The 20,860-nt window shown below is 43.9% G+C and overlaps 1 protein-coding gene across 4 annotated transcripts; it reads left to right on the forward strand.

Annotated features, from left to right (window-relative positions):
- Positions 1 to 96: 96 nt before the first annotated feature.
- RNF34 (ring finger protein 34) lies at positions 97 to 20,043 on the forward strand. Of its 4 annotated transcripts, XM_059039592.2 has the most exons (7): positions 104 to 506; positions 12,556 to 12,774; positions 14,724 to 14,936; positions 15,081 to 15,131; positions 16,573 to 16,668; positions 16,930 to 17,131; positions 19,096 to 20,043. In XM_059039592.2, exons 1-7 carry the CDS (start codon positions 501 to 503, stop codon positions 19,284 to 19,286), a joined length of 978 nt encoding a protein of 325 aa, XP_058895575.1. In that variant the 5' UTR covers positions 104 to 500; the 3' UTR covers positions 19,287 to 20,043. The 4 variants fall into 4 exon arrangements, with proteins under 4 accessions (XP_058895574.1, XP_058895575.1, XP_066871743.1 ...); XM_059039591.2 differs by having other exon boundaries at positions 97 to 506; positions 14,724 to 15,131; positions 19,096 to 20,040; XM_067015644.1 differs by lacking the exon at positions 12,556 to 12,774 and having other exon boundaries at positions 339 to 506; positions 19,096 to 20,033.
- The last annotated feature ends 817 nt before the right edge of the window (positions 20,044 to 20,860 follow it).

A 20,860-nucleotide genomic window follows, 5' to 3' on the forward strand; every position in this document is an offset into this window, starting at 1 on the left:
AAAAGTTCCAACCAACCAGCGTTTTCAAATTTACCACGCCCCTTCCCGCCCTCATCTCCAGGGGAACTTGACCACCCAGCCCTAAACCCAAATCTCTGCTGCAGTTTCCTCAGGGGACGCTGACTCCGAGTTCAGCGATCCAGCGGAGAAAACCGCCAGGGAACTCCCGACACGCCCAGACGCGCCCATCGCTGCTTGGGGCGGAATGGATTCTTTCTCGGCCTTCCAGGCTGCGACGGAGGCCCCGCCCCATTCCCGCCACTTCATTGGCTTTGGTGACCGGCCCCCCGAGTGTTAGCTCCGGATTGGCCGACTCGGCCGCCGCTCGGCGTTCTTCCCGGGGGCGCGCGGCGGGCGTGATCACGCCCCTTACGTCTGGACGCTGGGTCGCCTCGGGAGGCTCAGTATCGCCGCCCAGAAGGAAGGAGGGCGGTTGTGCTAGGATATGCTATGGTGCTGAATTCCCGGGCAGAGCCGACCCAGACGCGTCAGTCGCGGCCATGAAGGTGAGGGGCCGGTGGGGCCGGGCAGTCCCTCCTCTCCTCTGCTATCCGGCCAGTGCGCCCGAAGTGCCTTCCTTTCGCCTCAGCGGTTTCTCTGCTGGCACCTCGGAGAGCTCCGCGGAGGGGGGTCCCCTGCCGGCTTCTGGGGCCCTGACCCGCAGGGCGGATGTCGTGGGCTCCCGGACGTTTCCAACTCCCACAGCGCCTCCGTCAGCGAGCCCGAGGCCGGGGGAGAGGCCGGGTCCGCCCCTCACTCACGCCTGGTGGGCCCCTCTCCGCGCTGGGCCCTGTCCGCGTCCTCGGGGGCCGGAGGCAGACCCCTTGGTGCTCGCCTCACCCGCCGTGCCTTTGCCCACAGAGTGCCCTCTCCCGCCCCGAGTCCTTGAACTAACCCAAATGTCGGGAGCACCACGGGACTGTCGCAGGACGGAAACTGCAGGACGAAGGGAAAAGGAGTTGTGCGGGGAGTCGTGAGGCTGGGGCCCGGCTAACTGGTTAGAAATGTCTCGGGGTGGGGATCCTACCCTGAAGGATCTGTTTGCAGGCTTAACACTGGGGCCGTGACCTAGAGCTCTTAGCAAACCCGTGTGTCTCCATCGCCGCTAGGTACGCAGCAAGTAATTTGACAGCTTGAGTCTTCAAGGTGGGTGTGAGAGCGTGGGAGCATCACTGAGTGAGAAGTTTAAGGAAGAGGGGGGAGGGGGGAGGTTCTGGCCTACTTTTGGGAGCTGATTCTCTCAACTTGATCGCTGAGGGTTCTAAAGAGCTCTGGGTACAACCATCAATTCACGTATTGATTCAAACCAAGTGGGATGAGTCATAAGGTGATACTCTTTCAGACACAGATGATTTCATTAATCTCAGTGAAGAGGTGTGATTGGCGTGGGTACGAAAAAGAGTGAACTGCTAGCTTAAAACTCTACCTTCACAAAGCCCCAAGAAGATATTTTGTTGAGCATTTCCTGTGTGTTAGCTAAGAGGGATATATCATGCATAGAAGTAATTCAAAATACAATCCCTCCCTTTAGGAGTTTGCCAACCAAAAGAGAAGAGACATTCTCAAGAAACCACATTATGAGGCAGAATTTGATGTAAGGTATCAAAAAAATGCAAGACCTTCAGGAGCAAGAAAGGATTTTTTCTGGCTGTAGGAAGCAAGGAAGATTTTTGGAATAGGTAGCTTCTGAACTGGGTGTTAAAGTATGAGGATATTCGAAGAGCTTATTTTTTAACTTCCCAGTTCAGCTATAAAATATCAACTCAGAATACCTATTAAAATATCTAAAACTAGCTTTCTTTCCTGAAAACCATCATCCCGCTGTGTGTTAAGATCCAAAAACAAATAAGGGATCTTTATACATAATGCCTCAAAGAATGTCAGTACCTTTATTAATAAATATTAAGTTTGTGACCCATCAAGAAACAAGGTGTAGAAGGAGAGAATTAGGGGCAAGTACAGTGCTGAAATTTTTTCAGAAGTGTTTTTGAATTTAGGTGGAGGATACTACTTTCTGAGTTGAAATTTTAGAAACAAAGTTGGATGGGATTTTAAAATATAAAAAGGTATATTTTATGAAACAAAATGCAGACCTAAATAGACATCAGTCTGAACAAGATGACAATTATGAAGATAGTGCTTTTCATTTAAGTTTTTGTGAAAACTGGATTCACAAAATTTAGGATTGGGGCTATTTATTAACTTTGTTTCATATTGAAATTGTCTAATTTTGTGGTACCTATAGATTTCTGGGCAGGGGCATTAATTCCTGATGTCATGGAATTCTAACGTGAATGTTCATCTAAGCAAGTATTAAATTAAAATTAAAATTTCAGTGGAATTAAGATTAACTTAAAAGCCAGGCAATCAGATAAGTACATCTTCACACAAACCCAGGACCAGGAGCTGATTTTAGTATATGTGTAGAATGGGTATTTACTTTCTTCCTTTGCATTTTTTTGTCTTTTTTTGTTATTGTTTAGAAACTGTTGTTTTGAAATAGGTTTGTCTCAAAGATTCAAGTAACCATTTTACCTTAGAGTAGCATCTAATTAACTTCCTATAAGGGATTTTTTAAAAAATCCAAATTAGTGTCTTATGTTAATTTGATTTAATCTCCTTCCTGTTTTCCCATATTTATATTGATCTCACCCTTAATTGTACTAAACATGTTCATTCTTCCAAGCTCAAAACCAGACATCAAGAAAGTAATCTGTTTAACATAATTTCCTTTTCCTTTTTTTTTTTCTCTTTTCTCTGAAAGGTTGGGGGAGTGGTGCTAAGGGTCAAGTATACTGTTTTGTTTTTTTAATTTTATTTATTTTTGGCTGCGTTGGGTCTTTGTTGCTGTGCGCAGGCTTTCTCTAGTTGCAGTGAGCAGGGGCTTTTCTTTGTTGTGGCACGTGGGCTTCAGTAGTTGTGGCACATGGGCTCAGTAGTTGTGACTCGTGGGCTTAGTTGCTCCGCGGCATGTGGGATCTTCCCAGACCGTGGATCGAACCCATGTCCCTTGAATTGGCAGGCGGATTCTTAACCACTGTGCCACCAGGGAAGTCCCAAGTGTACTGTTTTAAGAAAAGAAAATAAAACCCAAACATGAAGAAGATAACATTTATGATCTCCAGAACATGTTATTTGTAAAAATCAATCAGTTTGGTCAAATGTCTTACCTAAAAATATTACATTTTTAAGATCAGCATTTGTTTTTGTATCCTGCTTAATGTCCAAATGGTATGAGAGAAAGAACTTAGGATGTAGAATTTCCTCCTTTATGGTATATAGCCTGATATTTAGTCATTAAGATCGCAGAGTTCCTGGTGTATTGTATTTCAGTTGAAGCAGCAGTTTCAGTAAGAAATCCTTTCCCTTTTTAAGGAACCGTTGCTCCAGTGGCTCTAAATGGGGTAAAGATTTTTGCTTATTATCTTAATCATTTCTTCTGGTTTGCTTTAATTTCTGTAGGGAAGTTTAATCTAATTGAAATTTAAACTGTAAAACTTACCCTCTTATATCACTGGTACTAAGATTTAAAACATCTTTTCATATTGTTTAACACAAGGACATTGAGTTTTAGCAAACTGAAGGTTGTTCAGAGTTTGAAGACAAAGCTTGTGGTGATTGAGTTCTCTGAAGAAGCTTCCACTGGTGGAAGAACTGAATCCCTGCCTGTTCATTGTAGCTTCTTACAGCATCCAAGAAAATTAATGTTCTTGAACTTGAAACTTCTAGGTTTATCCTTAAAATAACTGTGTAAAATATTACCATATTTAATTTAGAGTTGAGGCAAGCAACTCTTAGGAGGTGGCATTATGATTACTTCCGTTTACCTAGTTTAATCGAAAGCAAATGATTTAGACTATGATCATTTAGGTTTTTGCTATTTTCAAACCCATCAACTTCCCCACTCCCCCTTCTCTCTCTCTCTCTTTCTCTCTGGCTGTCACTTAATCTTCATGGAAATCACTGTAGCTTTCTTAGTCTTCATTCTAGTTTGCCTGGCTACTATTACATTTGGTGGAATAATTAAAAGGGATCACATCCTGATGTAGTTTAGAATAGGATTCAAAGTTTGTAGTAAACTTTTTGTTAATTCTGTTAAGTTGAGCATTTTGGACATACCCCCACCCCAACCCCCAGATATTCTAGAAAGCACATTAGATCTCACACAGACACGCACATGCACAATCAAAGACAGCTGAGCTGTGAGCCATTTGAAAACTGGCACTCTGCCAAAAAGAAGGCTGGGCTACTGCTTGTAAAGAAAGAACACATTCCCTCTTGCTTTTGTTGACTGAAATGATGATTCAGAATGGGCCTCTATTGTGTGAATCTGACTGAGGAACCCAAGAGAGTGCTTAAAAAATTGGTGGTCTGCTATTGTGGAAACAAGTGTCACAGCACTGGAAACTGTCAGTCCCACTCTCCTGCAAAGTGTTTACATTTGTGGATCACAGTCCCCTCCCCTCCTCTGTACTCCTACAGAGGGGAGGGAATTTCTAATTCATTCTTTAGGAAGAAACAATACAGGAGGAACACGTTCAGCCTTTCTGCTACTAGAGAATGAAGAGGAACTTTTTGTGTGTGTGTGTGGTACGCGGGCCTCTCCTGTTGCGGAGCACAGGCTCAGTGGCCATGGCTCAAGGGCCCAGCAGCTCCGCAGCATGTGGGATCTTCCCAGACCGGGGCACGAACCCGTGTCCCCTGCATCGGCAGGCGGACTCTCAACCACTGCGCCACCAGGGAAGCCCCAAGAGGAACTTTTATGTTGGTGATTTTAGCAAAGGAGCTGAACATGCTTGCCTCAGTACTTTTCTGGGACCTTCTCAGATTTATCTTCCTGTGAGTAGGGAAGGGACTCTGGTCAACTAGATAGTAAGCTGCTGTTGGTCAGCTGTGCTGGTGGCTGGGTGGCATGTTATCAAGACCAGTTGGCTGCAGAACTAAAGTCATGTTCTCCAATTGGTGTTACCAGTAAAAAAGCAAATATTTAAATTTGTTTGTCTTATTTCTTTACTCAGTTTTAAAATGGGAGTGAGAAAAAAAAGGTAGTGTTATTGGCTCCCTAGAATCTTGGTGCACTGTCTTTGAAAAAAACATGGGAACTGGCATTGGATACCAGAATAACATGAAGAGATCTAGGTGTCTGGGGCAGTCCAAACAGGAGGCTTTAGAATTTAGTTTCTTGCTGTGGGCCACATAAGTTTTTAATATGAGATCTGGTTCTTAATTGATGCCAGGCCAGGCCATGGTTCCATGGCTAATCTATTCAGGAGCAATTTTAGTCTAACAGTGTGTAGGAAAAGGATTAGGTTTATCAAGAAAAAGTCATTTATTTTCAGTAGTCATTGATGGCTAGAAAGTCAACAAGAAACAGCTAAATTCTCTGAACTAGGAGTTTTGTATCAGACTTAAGTAGATGGTTGCCTTATTTGGTTTTTCTCTATGTTGTTTTTGAACTATATTCATGGTCAAGAGAGGAAATGTAGCCATCTTTACATCCTTCTCACCTCTTGGATTCATGTGGTTTAGTCTGTAGAGTCCTGCTGTCAACATGGTCCCAAGTAGGGTTTAGAATTGTTAGTCACATAAGCCCAGATCATAGCAGAGATCCAGACTTTGGCTTTATTCGTGGAAGGGTTGTAGTTTGGAACATATGCTTCAATCTTACTATCAAAAGGTGAGCAGAGTGTGAATAAAAGAAAAATAACGGAATGCAGGCTGATTAAACTGGCGGAAGATCTTAGAGGATAGGGACGACGGAAGTAGAGAGAACATGAACTTGGGTCTCTCAAGCTTTTAAGGGGAGGGTGCAAAAAGGGGAAGCTTTTTGGTTATGACCCTACCAGGTACGGTAACTGGGCTCTAAGGAAATAGAACAAAGACAGAGAGTCAAGAGCTCGGAGAATAAATTCATGTTAGCCTCCACAGCCTTCCCAAGAGCACACATTCAATAAACTGTTGGGAAAATGCTCTCTTAAACTGTTCCCTAACTGCTTTTGTAGATTCTGTCATTTGAAAAATGGGACTGTTATATATCAAGTATTAACAGAAATTTGGACAGATTTGAGAGGAGAAAGGTCAGTATAGGACACTTCAAGCATTATTAGGTGAAGGGCAAGGTAATAGTCCTTACTTGTGCCCTGAGGGGACACGCAGAAGAAATTCAGGCAATTAGGACTTTAAGGGAAAGTGCAAGAAGATGAAACATACTAACGGGAGGCAGGGAGATGGACCCTAAGTTTGGAAGATTTATCTTCTGGGTGGATTCTTCAACTTGGAGGTGAAGAAGGACAAAAATAGTTTGCCAAATGGCTTTTTTTTTTTTTTTTTTTTTTTTGTCAAATGGCTTTTTGACAGACCCAGAAATCACTGTCTTTCTCCCAGTATTGGAGAGTTCACCCAAGAAAATATGTAGAGTAATAAGTTAGGAAGTAAGAAATCTGGGCCAAAAAGCAAAGAGCAAATAAAATGGAGGGCACCAAATTTCAGCTTAACTTCCAGGCTAATATATGGTAACGGAAAGGAACTGATTGGGGACTTCCCTGGCAGTCTAGTGGTTAAGACTCCAAGCTTCCACTGCAGAAAGTTTCGATCCCTGGTCGGGGAACTAAAACATGCACGTGTGGTGCGGCCAAAAACATTTTTTAAAAAAAAATGTTTTTAGGGCTTCCCTGGTGGTGCAGTGGTTGAGAGTCCGCCTGCCGATGCAGGGGACACGGGTTCGTGCCCTGGTCCGGGAAGATCCCACGTGCCGCGGAGCGGCTGAGCCCGTGAGCCCTGGCCGCTGAGCCTGCGCGTCCGGAGCCTGTGCTCCGCAACGAGAGAGGCCGCAGCGGTGAGGGGCCCGCGTACCGAAAAAAAAAAAAAAAAAAAAAGTTTTTTTAAAAAAGGAAAGGAACTGATTTAAGAATCAGATTAAATTGTTAAAAAACTCAGCTGATTCTTTCTGAAATGATTAGGGGAAAACGGGGAAAGGAAACACTAGAGGCAAATCCCACTACTTGGGGATGTGAAGGGGCAGTACCTACACAGGTAGTGAGGAGCAAGTGGAGGAGATGTTGGTCCTCGAACTCTAGAGGCACAGGCTTCAGAAGTAACCACAGTCCCTTCCATTCGGGAATCTGAGTGCTTCTCCAGCTGAAATGATGTAGGCAGAAAGGAGAAATCCCCAAGGCAGAGCAGGTGTTAACCTTTTAACCTCGACTGTACATTCCCATCACATGGGGAATTTTAAAAATTCTGAGGCCCAGGTTGTACCCCAGACCTGTTAAATCAGAATCTTGGGGCTCGGACTCAGGCACCAGTATTTTTTAAGGCTCTCCTGGTGAGTCCAACCACTGTGGTTTATTTTGGTTTTTTTTTTTTCGGCTGCATTGGATCTCCGTTGCTGCGCGTGGGCTTTCTCTAGTTGTGGTGAGCAGTGGCTACTCTTCGTTGAGGTGCGCAGGCTTCTCATTGTGGTGGCTTCTCTTGTTGCAGAGCACGGGCTCTAGGTGCACGGGCTTCAGTAGTTGTGGCTCGCGGGCTCTAGAGCACAGGCTCCGTAGTTGTGGCGCAAGGGCTTAGTTGTTCCGTGGCATGTGAGATCTTCCCGGACCAGGGCTCGAACCCGTGTCCCCTGCATTGGCAGGCAGATTCTTTTTTTCTTTTCATTTTATCTTATTTATTTATTTATTTTTGGCTGCATTGGGCCTTCGTTTCTGTGCGCAGGCTTTCTCTAGTTGTGGCAAGCAGGGGCTACTCTGTTGTGGAGCATGGGCTCTAGGCGCACAGGCTTCAGTAGTTGTGGTGCACCGGCTCTAGAGCGCAGGCTCAGTAGTTGTGGCACGCAGGCTCAGTAGTTGTGGCGCATGGGCTCTAGTGCGCAGGATCAGTAGTTGTGGCACACAGGCTCTAGAGTGCAGGCTTCAGTAGTTGTGGCACACAGGCTTAGTTGCTCCTTGGCATATGGGATCTTCCCAGACCAGGGCTTGAACCTGTGTCCCCTGCATTGGCAGGCGGATTCTTAACCATTGTGCCACCAGGGAAGTCCCCCAACCACTGTCTTAAGGGCAGTTTCACAGGCCTAGGCAGCTCCTTAGCAAGGGGCAGTGACAGTAGCCGCTGTGGTGCAGGGCTAAAAATACATGCTCCGAAGTTCGGGAGGTCGAATCACTAAAGAGATCACCTTCATTTCAGCACTGGGGTGCCAGAAAACACAGTCTTAATAGGGGAATGGAAATTACGTTTTTAAAATATGCTGGATGGGAAAGAAAGGTACATCGAATAAAACTGGTGACTGGGGCTTCCACTTTGAAATTTCTGAACTCTTTCAAGAAAGGCTGGAGTGTTGCAAATGCTACTGTTAGAGGGTAACACTATATACAGGTGTATTTACCCTTCAGTATGATGCTAGGAATATTCTCTTATTGGGAGATTTTGTCCAAAATTAAATTCACAGGACTAATGAGGCTGAAACAGATTTTTCAGTGTTTCTTTTTTCCCTCTGTTATGGTCTCTGGCTGATTTGTACCAAATATTAGGTTATACAACATGGTTTTGCCTGGGACAACACTTTGGGAGTTGACCTGGGCTTTGTTTTTTATTTGATAATGAAATGGCTGAAAGAAGATGGAAGCATTCTTTTCATTATTTTCTCTTCTGGGGAATGAAGAGGAAATTCCCTCCCCTTTATAGAAACATGAGGAATTGGATGAAATAGTTAGCCTCCTATATATATATAGTGTGTGTGTGTATTTTTATTTTTATTATTTTTTAACATCTTTATTGGAGTATAATTGCTTTACAATGGTGTGTTAGTTTCTGCCTTACAACAAAGTGAATCAGTTATACATATACATGTGTCCGCATATCTCTTCCCTCTTGCGTCTCCCTCCCTCTACCCTCCAATATTAATGTCTACAAAGAGATTCACTTGTTTTCCCAAAACAAATCCTTCTATACCCTTCACCAGAGCTGTGTATATTTTCAGCCTAAAATGTTAATGATCATACTCATTAACATGGTTTGAAAATTTGTACCCTTCCTTAACTCATTGTAAAACTGATTTCTGAGAGAAAGAACAAAATGTGTAACATTGCTGCTTTTGAAAGGGAGTATCATTTGAGATTTTTGGCCTGCTAGGTTAGAATATTTTTTACCTTTATTACTCTTTATCTACAAGACACAACTTGAACTTAAAATTTAAGTTCAAAAATGAACAAAAAATTTAATTATGTTGCCTTTAAAGAGGTAACATAAAGAAACCTTTTACACATTTTACTTATTAGTCATAATTATGGAACTAGATGCTGTGGAGGAAAGAAGTTCTGTCCACAAGGAACTTTCACTGAAGTTGAGGAGACAACATCATCCAGGAATCAAAAGGGGGATAAAAGCCAAAAGCAATTTAATTGTTTAGTAGCTAGGTCAGCAAGAAGCTGCAGCTTCTCAAAAACTCTACTTCTTTAAACTCCTGGAATGAAAAAACGTTTCTCCTGGTGGTACTTTCTGTAGTTGAGGTATTCCCCAAAAAATACTATGCTCAAATTGAATTTTTAAAAACATTCTCAGTTGTTTTAAGAACTCACTGTTTAAAGCACTGCGGATGATTAATTTTTTTTAAAAAGGCACTGCGGATGAATCCTTTGCTAAAAGAACACTCACTTTAAATGAACTATTAGTAAATCTGGATTTTTAAAAATAAATTTTTGTTTGTTTGTTTGTTTGTTTTTGGCTGCGTTGGGTCTTCATTGCTCCGCGCGGGCTGTTCTCTGGTTGCGGTGAGCGGGGGCTACTCTTCGTTGCGGTGCACGGGCTTCTCATTGTGGTGGCTTGTCTTGTTGCAGAGCACGGGCTCTAGGCACCCGGGCTTCAGCAGTTGTGGTGCGTGGGCTCCAGAGTGCAGGCTCAGTAGTTGTGGCGCACGGACTTAGTTGCTCCGCGGCATGTGGGATCTTCCCGGACCAGGGCTTGAATTCGTGTCCCCTGCATTGGTAGGCGGATTCTTAACCACTGCGCCACTAGGGAAGCCCCTAAATCTGGATTTTTATGCCTTTATGTTTAAACAAACCATAGCTTAGTCCCTGAGGTATATATTTATTTAAAGGTATAAACTATTAGTAATAACTTAACCTGACTTTTAAAGACATCACTATTTCTTGAGAATTACAGGGTTTGAAGCCATGTAATACTTAAGTCAGTGACTCTGATGCTTAAGACTGTTTGAACCTATATTGTGGTTTCATATTACTTTACCTTCTCCTTTCCCTATATTTAATATAGCATATTACTTCTGGGTAGTAGCAAGAATGGCCTGATCCTTCTATACCATTCCAAATAGTCTTTTTTTTTTTTGGCCACACCACGCGGCCTGCGGGATCTTAGTTCCCCGACCGGGGATCAAACCTGCACCCCCTGCAGTGGAAGCATGGAGTTTTAACCGTTGAACTGCCAGGGATAGTCCCTCTAAATAACCTTTTTTTTTTACTTTTTTAAAGAACTTGAACTTTATTATTATTATTATTTTAAATAAATTAATTTATTTTTGGCTTCATTGGGTCTTCGTTGCTGCACGTGGGCTTTCACTAGTTGTGGTGAGCAGGGGCTACTCTTCGTTGCGGTGCACAGGCTTCTCATTGCGGTGGCTTCTCTTGTTGTGGAGCACGGGCTCTAGGCATGTGGGCTTCAATAGTTGTGGCTCGCAGGCTGAGTAGCTGTGGCTTACGGGCCCTAGAGCGCAGGCTCAGTAGTTGTGGCACACAGGCTTAGTTACTCCGCGGAATGTGGGATCTTCCTGAACCACGGCTCGAACCCGTGTCCCCTGCATTGGCAGGTGGATTCTTAGCCACTGCGCCACCAGGGAAGTCCCATTATTACTATTTTCTGATGTGGACCATCTCCAAGTCTTTACTGAATTTGCTACAACATTGCCCCTGCTTCATGCCTTGGTCCCTTGGCCACAAAGCATGTGGGATCCCAGCTCCCCAGCCAGGAATCGAACCCACACCCCCCGCACTGGAAGGCGAAGTCTCAACCACTGGACCACCAGGGAAGTCCCTCCAAATAGACTTTTATTTATTTATTTTATTTTATTTTATTTTTTTGTGGTATGCGGGCCCCTCACTGTTGTGGCCTCTCCCGTTGGGGAGCACAGGCTCTGGACGCGCAGGCTCAGCGGCCAGGGCTCACGGGCCCAGCCGCTCCGCGGCACGTGGGATCTTCCCGGACCGAGGCGCGAACCCGTGTCCCCTGCATCGGCAGGCAGACTCCCAACCACTGCGCCACCAGGGAAGCCCCCAAATAGCCTTTTAAGGTTGTTTAAAAAATATTTTTTTTAAGAACCCATTGGATGAGCAGTAAATGTTTGACAGAATTAGATAATAAAATAAATGGAATAGTGCCTTTGTTATGCCCTTTTAAGACCTCACCTACCTGGACTTCCATTACTTATCACATTATCCAGAGTCTAGAATATGCTTAAGTATTAGGACAAGGGGCAAAAGTTCATTGGTTCCAGACAGTGTAGCTTTATATTTTAAGCATGGGAAAATGCCTTGAGCCCTCACTGAAAATGTATTTTTATATACACTTCTAAAAAGCTTGGTTATCAGGTTTCTGAATGCAGTAAAAAAGGAGAGACAGGTTGCTAGAGGTAGATATAGTGCTAGCAGTGGTGACTCACAGAAAGGGAAGAGGTGAGAGGAAAAAACATAAAAGGCAGCATATTAGTTTCAAGCCACTTAGTGGAGTGGCAAATAGCCCTTACACCTCAAAACATCATTATGATTATCAAGTCATCAAAAATTGTGTTCAGTATTCTGTTTGCTTTTTAAAAATATTTCCTTAATGTTAAATTAATATATTCCTTATAAAGGTTTGGAAAGCAGGGGAAAACTCCAGAAAACAAATTATACAAGACATACATGAAAACCTAGAGAGCACTTCAGTTGGCATTTTGATGTTTTCCCGGTCATTTGTAAAAAATCAAAAACGTTTTCACATGCCATAGTTTATTATGCCCAGATACACATGAGAGGACAGAAGTTTAACGAAATTAAGTCATTTGAATTTACATTCTTTCTGCTAAATGATAGCTGGGAAAATCTGCCTCAGCCTATAGAACGGTGCTGTAGTCACCAGTCTAACGTTGCCAGATAGAATACAAGACACTCAGTTAAATTTGAATTTCAGATAAACAATGAACAGCTGTTTTTGGTGTAAGCATATCCCAAATACTGCACAGCACTTACTTCTATCTAGTCATTTTTCTTCTGTGTGCGTGCACGTGTATCTCTAAGCGTATGTGTGTTTTTTGTTTTTTTTTACGAAATTGGGTTCATATTGTGTCTTCCCCTTTTGGTAACAATATATCATGAGTATCCCCAAAGCCAGATATTCTTTGTAAATACCAGAAGATTATCCACTTCCAAATAGCTTAAAATTTTGATGCTTAAAAGAATAATCTTGAAATTATTTAGGGCAAACGTGCCTCTCCAGAATGGCATTCCCCGAGAATCCCAGAGAGCCCAGGTTCCAATCAGCTTTAAACTGGTGCCTATTTTTGTTCCTTTTCAGGCGGGTGCCACGTCTATGTGGGCTTCGTGCTGTGGGCTGCTGAATGAAGTCATGGGGACTGGAGCTGTCAGGGGCCAGCAGTCAGGATTTGCAGGAGGCACTGGTCCATTCAGATTTACACCGAACTCTGATTTTTCCACTTACCCACCAGCACCTACAGAAGGGCCTAATATAGTTTGCAAAGCCTGTGGACTTTCATTTTCAGTCTTTAGAAAGAAGGTGAGTTGGATGAAATGTTACATACAGAAAAACACATGTATCAGAATTCTTGATTGTATGTTATTTTGAATACTAATGAATATTCATTTCTTTTTATACAAATATCAAAAAGTTAGTCCTAATAAGCATTTCCCATTTAGGAAAGTAGTGAGTTGCAGAGGCTGTATCACTGCTCAGGCTTTCTGACTAGACACTGTTACCTCTCAGGTTGCTCAGCCATCCTTTCTCCTGGACTATGACCTGTTCATACACTTTTTTTTTTTTGCGGTATGCGGGCCTCTCACTGTTGTGGCCCCTTCCGTTGTGGAGCACAGGCTCCGGACATGCAGGCTCAGCGGCCACGGCTCACGGGCCCAGCCGCTCCGCAGCATGTGGGATCTTCCCGGACCGGGTCATGAACCTGCGTCCCCTGCATCGGCAGGCGGACTCTCAACCACTGCGCCACCAGGGAAGCCCTGTTCATACAATTTGATTCTTATGTTCTGAAGCAAGAGATTTAATTAGTCTGCAATTTTGTTCAGAGAAGATTTACTATAACTTTGATCTCAAGTTTCAAAAAATGTATCCCCACCCACATTAACTCAAGTGAAGAAATGAGTATATTAACATTAGCTACTGTTTAAAGATTCAACATGCAAAATAACGGCTAAAACCGTTATTTATTTTATTTTCTGGGCTTCCCTGGTGGCGCAGTGGTTGAGAGTCCGCCTGCCGATGCAGGGGACACGGGTTCGTGCCCCGGACCGGGAGGATCCCACATGCTGCGGAGCGGCTGGGCCCGTGAGCCGTGGCCGCTGAGCCTGCGCGTTCGGAGCCTGTGCTCCGCAACAGGAGAGGCCACAACAGTGAGAGGCCCGCGTACCACCAAAAAAAAAAAAAAAACGTTATTTTCTTTAGGACAGAAAGTTGTTCTTTCTGAGAATCATCATATTGCTGGGCTGTCTACCAGGCTTGTCAATTCAATCCTTTGAAATACTTAACAAACAAGGTGTTAGCTTGTGGGAACGGTGCCCCAAGCAGAAATGACCACATCTTCATGTCTTCTTTTAAGCTTTGCTTGTGGAATGGCTTTGTGATTAAGGCTCTTATAGGGTACAGATTACTGTATAAGTGGGGTCCTCTGTTTGCTTGGATTGACCTTGAGAGATCAGTTGCCTTTCTCTTTCTCTTTCCCTCTCTGTGTTAGGCTTTTCCCCTTTCTTTTTTTTTTTTTTTTTTTTTTTTTTTTAATTTTTGGTGGCGTTGGGTCTTCATTGCTGCACGCGGGCTTTCTCTACTTGCGGCGAGTGGGGGCCACTCTTTTGCGGTGCGCGGGCTTCTCACTGCAGTGGCTTCTCTTGTTGCAGGGCACAGGTCCTAGGCGTGCAGGCTTCAGTAGTTGTGGCACGTGGGCTCAGCAGCTGTGGCTCGTGGGCTCTAGAGCGCAGGCTCAGTAGTTGTGGCACACGGGCTTAGTTGCTTCATGTCATGTGGGATCCTCCCGGACCAGGGCTCGAACCCTTGTCCTCTGCACTGGCAGGCGGATTCTTAACCACTGTGCCACCAGGGAAGCCCGCACTCCCCCTTCTCTTTAAATGTGGAAATTTTCACATAGGCAAAGAGCAGGAAGAGAGTTTGTGGTTGTGCTTTCTGCTCCATGTGGTTCAAGTCAGCTCTGTTTTGCTAATTACGTTTGCCCGAAGGTGTGAAAAGGTTTTAAATCATTAACACAAGAGTATGTTTTTCTTAAAGGGCTGTATTTGAACTTCTGTGAATCCAAACTGCCTCAGCAGTGACTGTTTAGATTTTCACCGCTTTTAGAACACACAAACGCCCATGGGTCTGGTGCCATGGGGGACTTCATAAGAACTAAAATTTAATTTTAATAGAAGGCAAAAGGAAAACTAGTGCTTTCACAATGGCTTATATCTGGCTCTCATTAAATGCTTCTTTCCTATCTGTTTCTTCAGCATGTATGTTGTGACTGCAAGAAAGATTTTTGCTCCGTTTGTTCGATCTTACAAGAAAATCTCCGTAGATGTTCCACTTGTCACTTATTACAAGAGACAGCTTTTCAGCGCCCTCAGTTAATGCGACTGAAAGTGAAGGATCTGCGGCAGTATCTCATTCTTAGAAACATACCGATCGATACCTGTCGAGAGAAAGAAGACTTGGTAGAGCTGGTACTGTGTCACCGTGGGCTGGGCTCTGAGGACAGCCTGGACACAAGCAGTCTGAATTCCTCAAGGTCCCAGACTTCGGGCTTTTTTACACATTCATTTTTTTCAAACTATACAGCCCCATCTGCTACTGTGTCTTCCTTTCAGGGAGAGCTTATGGGTGGAAACCGGACCTTAGGATCTGGAGTACTGGCACAGGTATGAGGGTGTAATTACCCTGAGGGCCTGGCATGTCGTCTGCTTTCGGCCAGTATGGAGGGGGCTTTAGGGCTGAAGGCTCCTTGCTGAGCCGGGGTTCCACGTGCTGCTGAACTCTGCACTTGCAGGCTCTCCTGATGTGAGGCTCCAAGCTCAGATGCTGCCTGAAGGGCCCCAGAAGAGCTCATCAGTCTCTTGACCTTAGTTACCTCAGTTTCCCTATCTTATATAGTTACATACTAGCTGTCGAAATAATGACTGTCAAATGTAGCATACAAACGTTTGCAGGACTATCTGTGTGTCAGTGACCATGGAAACTATAAGTTAACCTAATGCCCAGTTGCCTTGCTACCGTAAAATTGTTCTAATTTAGATCTTGGGAAACAGCCATCTGAATTAGTGACAGGATAATGGTTATTTACTCATTTCAAAGAAACGCCAGTGCAGAATGTTGTCCCAGTGAGGTCCTTGGGCATACTAATTGAATAACATGCTAAGTCTTGTAATTAATACTCAATTTGTATATATGAATGATTCTAAAATGCTGAAAGAATTGTTTTGAACATTTATTTCCACATTTAATTTTCTCCTCTGAGGAAAGAGGTTAGAAGCAGAGGGAAATGTGGTCTAGTTGCTTTTTAAATAGTCATCAATTAGATAAGCCCAAGCTAGGAGTTTTATTATTTTCCCAAATGGAAGCTGGCATAATTATGATGCAAAGATAAGACACATCTATCTGACTTTTGTGTCACTTTTGGGTATATGACACCACTTGGGAGATGTGAGTCTTTGGATGATACAATATGATGTTTGTGAACTAGTGGGGTAGGATACTTGAAATTGGGCATTGTCCTAGGCTTTCTGTTCTCCTTAAAGAAAAGAGTATCTGATTGTTGAGGAATTTCTGAAAACTAGAATTAGCATCAACCATCAGTGAATTAGTCTAGAAAGCACTGTTTGGAATTAGAATGTCTAAGCATGAGGTAGTAGGATTGAGATCTTTGAAATCAAATACCCTTGACACTAGGGCTGATCTTAGAGCTTTAGTTTCTACCTGTATCTTAGAGGCTCCAGTTAAACCAGCCAGCTGCAGGTCCTTTGCTAAGTTCACAGTGCAATTCCATACACTTTTGGCTTTGACATTCTGTGATGGGACCTTCTTAACTTCTAGGGAGTTAATACTATGGTTAGATTTTACAAATTCACACACACATAGGAATTTGACTTTTGAGATAACTGTGGAAGGTACATTGTTTATGGAATCATGTGGTGCCCAACTCTTCGGGAGGGGCAGCAGCACTGGGGATCCTGGGAAGTGGAGTTTGCCAGGTATCAGGGTCGTTCTTGGGGAGGATCTATTGGAAGGGTTTTCTCCAGTGATAAATATGGATTGGTACTGTTAGGAAGATGATTCCTGACCTAATATGCATTACGTGTGTAGGTGCGAAGTGAAGTAGCTTCAGCAAACACAGAAGACGATGAAGATGATGATGACGCCGATGACGCCGACGAGGAAGGAGGGAACCTGGAGGAGCAGGTGAGACTCTGCCTGTAGAAGTTGGTCTCCCTGACTTGTCACCGTGGTAGGCAGGGAAAATGTCCGTGTGGACTGTTGCTAGATGAACACAGGATGTTTCTTCTGGTTTGAATGCAGCACAATACATAAAACACTTCAAGAACTGGTGAGAAGTCTGGGGAGAATATCCAGGGCCAGTGATGACTGTCGGGTGAAGGCAGAATGCTGTTTTCCTTGCCGATTTGCAGGAACAGAGGTAATGGACACACTCTGTGGTTTCAGACATCCGGCCTCGCTGAGAAGAGAGTGAGAGCGTCTCTGTCCGACCTGTCAAGCCTTGAAGACGTGGGAGGGATGAGCGTGCGCCAGCTCAAGGAAATCCTGGCTCGGAATTTTGTCAACTATTCTGGCTGTTGTGAAAAATGGGAGCTAGTAGAGAAAGTAAACCGGTTATACAAAGAGAATGAAGAAAATCAAAAGTCATGTAGGTTTATTTTTCCTTTGTTTCCCTGTAGTAGCTTTCTTTAGGCCTTTACAAACTGGCCTGTTTCTGTCAGTTAAGTCCACTTTATTTTTGAGAAACCTATGTATCCTTTTATTGAGTGTGAATTAGTTACATAAACCTGTTTATAGATCTGTTAGGCGGTAAGTTCATTATGTGATGTTGGCTTTGAGATCACCATTGCCAATGAGTTAGGTAATCTTTTGTTCAGTCCGGTTTTTCTGGTCATAATTTATTAGAACTCTAATGAAATTCCTTGTATCTAAAAAATGCTTGTTTTCTCACCAACCTGTCTGGCAGGCCAGTACTTAGGATTTAAAAGCTACAATTGAGATAATCAAACAGTGGGGGGGAAAATTCCCTAGAGCCAAATGTTAAGTCGTTCTTAACATCAAGTATCAGTAGATTTCTTTGTAAGTCACGAAAAACTAAGGTTAAGAACTTCTGAACGATTTACTGATGGAGCATGGAGCAGAAATCCTCCACTGGTAACAGGGCCACAGAGCATTGACAGGCAAGAAAAAAGAATTCGGTCATGTTCTTATCTAGAAAACAGTCCTCCCATCATTAACGTGTATCATCTTGAGTTTTTTTCTTTAAAACCTGGTTATAATACAGCATTCGTTGATAAACAGGTTTATGCCCAGAATATGCAGATAGTATTTTGGCACACATTTCTTTTCTTTTTTTTAAAAAAAAAAAATATATTTATTTATTTTTGGCCGCGTTGGGTCTTTGTTGCTGTGCACGGGCTTTCTCTAGTTGTGGCGAGCGGGGGCTACTCTTCGTTGTGGTACGCAGGCTTCTCACTGTGGTGGCTTCTCTTGTTGCGGAGCACAGGCTCTAGGTATGTGGGCTTCAGTAGTTCTGGCACATGGGCTTAGTTGCTCCGAGGCATGTGGGATCTTCCTGGACCAGGGCTCAAACCCGTGTCCCCTGCATTGGCAGGCAGATTCTCAACCACTGTGCCACCAGGAAAGCCCGACACCTACTTCAAAGATGATGCAACAGTAGCAGATACAGGCATCTTAATCATTGGAGCCTACAGAGGCTCATCTGTTTTCTTATTCATGGATCCTTTCTCTCCACTTTCCATTAATGGTATGGGCCATGAACTAGGACCCCAGATGACAAGATTCTCTTGACATGACAGTGTTTATTTCCTTAAATCCAGGGACTATTGGCTTTTCAAGCTTGAATTCCTGTTTGGTTCTTTCTAACCTTCATGATTCCCATTAATTCCTTCTGTGACCTGTAGAAAGGGAAGCCTCACTGTCCATACTCTGTGGCCAAATCTCAGGCTGCAATGAACTTTTTAAACTCATTCTGAACCTTTCTTATTCAGAACCAGAATGTCCCATGCCTTTTGAGTTAGACAGACTCCCAACAGTACCATCATAGCCAGAAACACAGATGAATTTTGAGATGCTTCCAAGGCTTGGGGGTGCCGTCCCCTCAACTACAGGCTACTTGATGTATGACTCTATAACTTCCCCGTTGGTGTAGAAATAAAGCTCCTCCTACTACTAAGATGAGGCTCTGGAGCCTGTGACTTTCCCAAGGCCACACAGTTGGGCTGGAAATTCGAGTCGTGTTCTGACTCTGAGGCCCGTGTGTAGGACAGCCTAGGGCTTCTTCATTTTTATTTATAGAAGCAAGCTATCACAAAAACCTTGTATTATATACAGATGTAAAATAGAATTAAATAGGGGCGGGGTCGGGAAGAAAAAGAATTAAATAGCTAACATGTGTTAGGCACTTCATCCCTGGTCCTAAGCTAAGTATTTCTCATTTATTCTTCACAAAACCCTACGAGGTGTAATTATTGCCATTTCTAGTGGAAGGAACCGATGTGCTGAGAAGCGGGGACTATTTCTCTTACAGTGGGGTCACTCTGGGTCGCTCAGAGCCCGTGCCCGCAGTCCCAGATCTCTGTTGCCTTTCAGATGGTGAGCGGCTGCAACTGCAGGACGAGGAGGACGACAGCCTGTGCCGGATCTGCATGGACGCCATCATCGACTGCGTCCTGCTCGAGTGCGGGCACATGGTCACCTGCACCAAGTGCGGCAAGCGCATGAGCGAGTGTCCCATCTGCCGGCAGTACGTGGTGCGCGCCGTGCATGTGTTCAAGTCCTGAAGCCGAGGACCCCCCCAGGCTCGATCCCAGACGTTTCAGTGCACGGAAGGGACTGGAAACTTCCTGTGCAAAATTTGAAGCTATTTTTTAAAATTATTTTCACGACTAACTGGGGACGGGAAAGATTCCTCCTAAGTTGCAGCAACACTGGTCCATGCCGTATGCCTGTCAGCTGGAGGACTGGCTCCGTTTCCCAGTCTCTGCTGGGCTTCTTCACACATCTCTGATTACTAATCGCTGAAGTCAGACCGCTTATGGCATCAGCTACTGTTCTCTTTGGAGGACATTTATCCTGTTCTCTTATTTCTCCTTCATCCTATTTTTAACTTAAACTACTCAGATGTTTGAAACTTCTGCTCTCTTTGGATGAGGTCACTGTCTGCAAATGGCCGACATGGTACACGCTGAACAGGGGCACCTCTGAATGTTCATTTTATTAGTCATGTATATTTTAAATGCTACTATTTGATGAATGTAATTTTCCACATTGTTGCTATTTCTGCGTTTAAACATAATTGGGAACAACTGACATTCTATAGTCAACTGCCAGGGCCTGAGACTAAACATGTCCATTTTTGTTCAGGTAAGCTTTTTTATAGCGAGGGCTGCATCTAGCTTCCTTCATTAGAGAAGTGTGTGTGTTAAATTCTTATCAGTTTACACGGTTTTATATAGTGAAAGTGTATTTTCAGTGCGACTCACTAGCTAGTTTGAACTTTAGGAATAAAATTAGGTTTTAAAAAATGCTTTTGTTTACATTTGTCCTGGTCAGTTCCTAATTCACTTCGGTACAGCATGAATGGATGTCCAGGCCTGGTCTAGCACATTCTTCATGAGAGAAAGGAGCACCTTCAAAGATGTTGTACCTATCTACCTTTGCTGCTAACTCACCGGTCAATTTGACTACATATTTGCCACATACTGTGACCAGGTATTGTGCCAGGTGCTTTATGGTTACCTCCAGCATTCTGAAATAGATATTGCCTCACGTCACAGATGGGGAACTTGATCTCTGAGAAGTTACAGAACTTGTCGAAAATCTCAGTTAAAAAGTCACAGGGGGCTTCCCTGGTGGCGCAGTGGTTGAGAATCTGCCTGCCAATGCAGGGGACACAGGTTTGAGCCCTGGTCTGGGAAGATCCCACATGCCGCGGAGCAACCAGGCCCGTGAGCCACAACTACTGAGCCTGCGCATCTGGAGCCTGTGCTCTGCAACAAGAGAGGCCGCGACAGTGAGAGGCCCATGCACCGTGATGAAGAGTGGCCCCCGCTTGCCACAACTAGAGAAAGCCCTCGCACAGAAACGAAGACCAAACCCAGCAAAAATAATTTTTTTAAAAAAGCCAATGCAAATATATATATATATTTTTAAAAAGTCACCATAGGGAATTCCCTGGTGGTCCAGTGGTTAGGACTCTGTGCTCTCACTGCTGAGGGCACCAGTTCAATCCCTGGTCAGGGAACTAAGATCCCATAAGACGTGTGGGGCAGCCAAAAAAAAAAGTCACCACATCAGAATTTGAACCTAGCTCTGATGACTGTTTTTTCTTAACTCTTCTAATACCACAACTGAG

Source organism: Kogia breviceps, chromosome 15 (assembly GCF_026419965.1).
Source record: "Kogia breviceps isolate mKogBre1 chromosome 15, mKogBre1 haplotype 1, whole genome shotgun sequence".
NCBI classification, from domain to species: domain Eukaryota; kingdom Metazoa; phylum Chordata; class Mammalia; order Artiodactyla; family Physeteridae; genus Kogia; species Kogia breviceps.

Bases quoted from the DNA above. Each gene is read 5' to 3' on its own strand.
- RNF34 (XM_059039591.2), top strand. The intron at 12,775-14,723 runs GTGAGTTGGATG...CTGTTTCTTCAG, and splicing joins TTTCAGTCTTTAGAAAGAAG to CATGTATGTTGTGACTGCAA. The intron at 16,669-16,929 runs GTGAGACTCTGC...CTGTGGTTTCAG, and splicing joins GAGGGAACCTGGAGGAGCAG to ACATCCGGCCTCGCTGAGAA.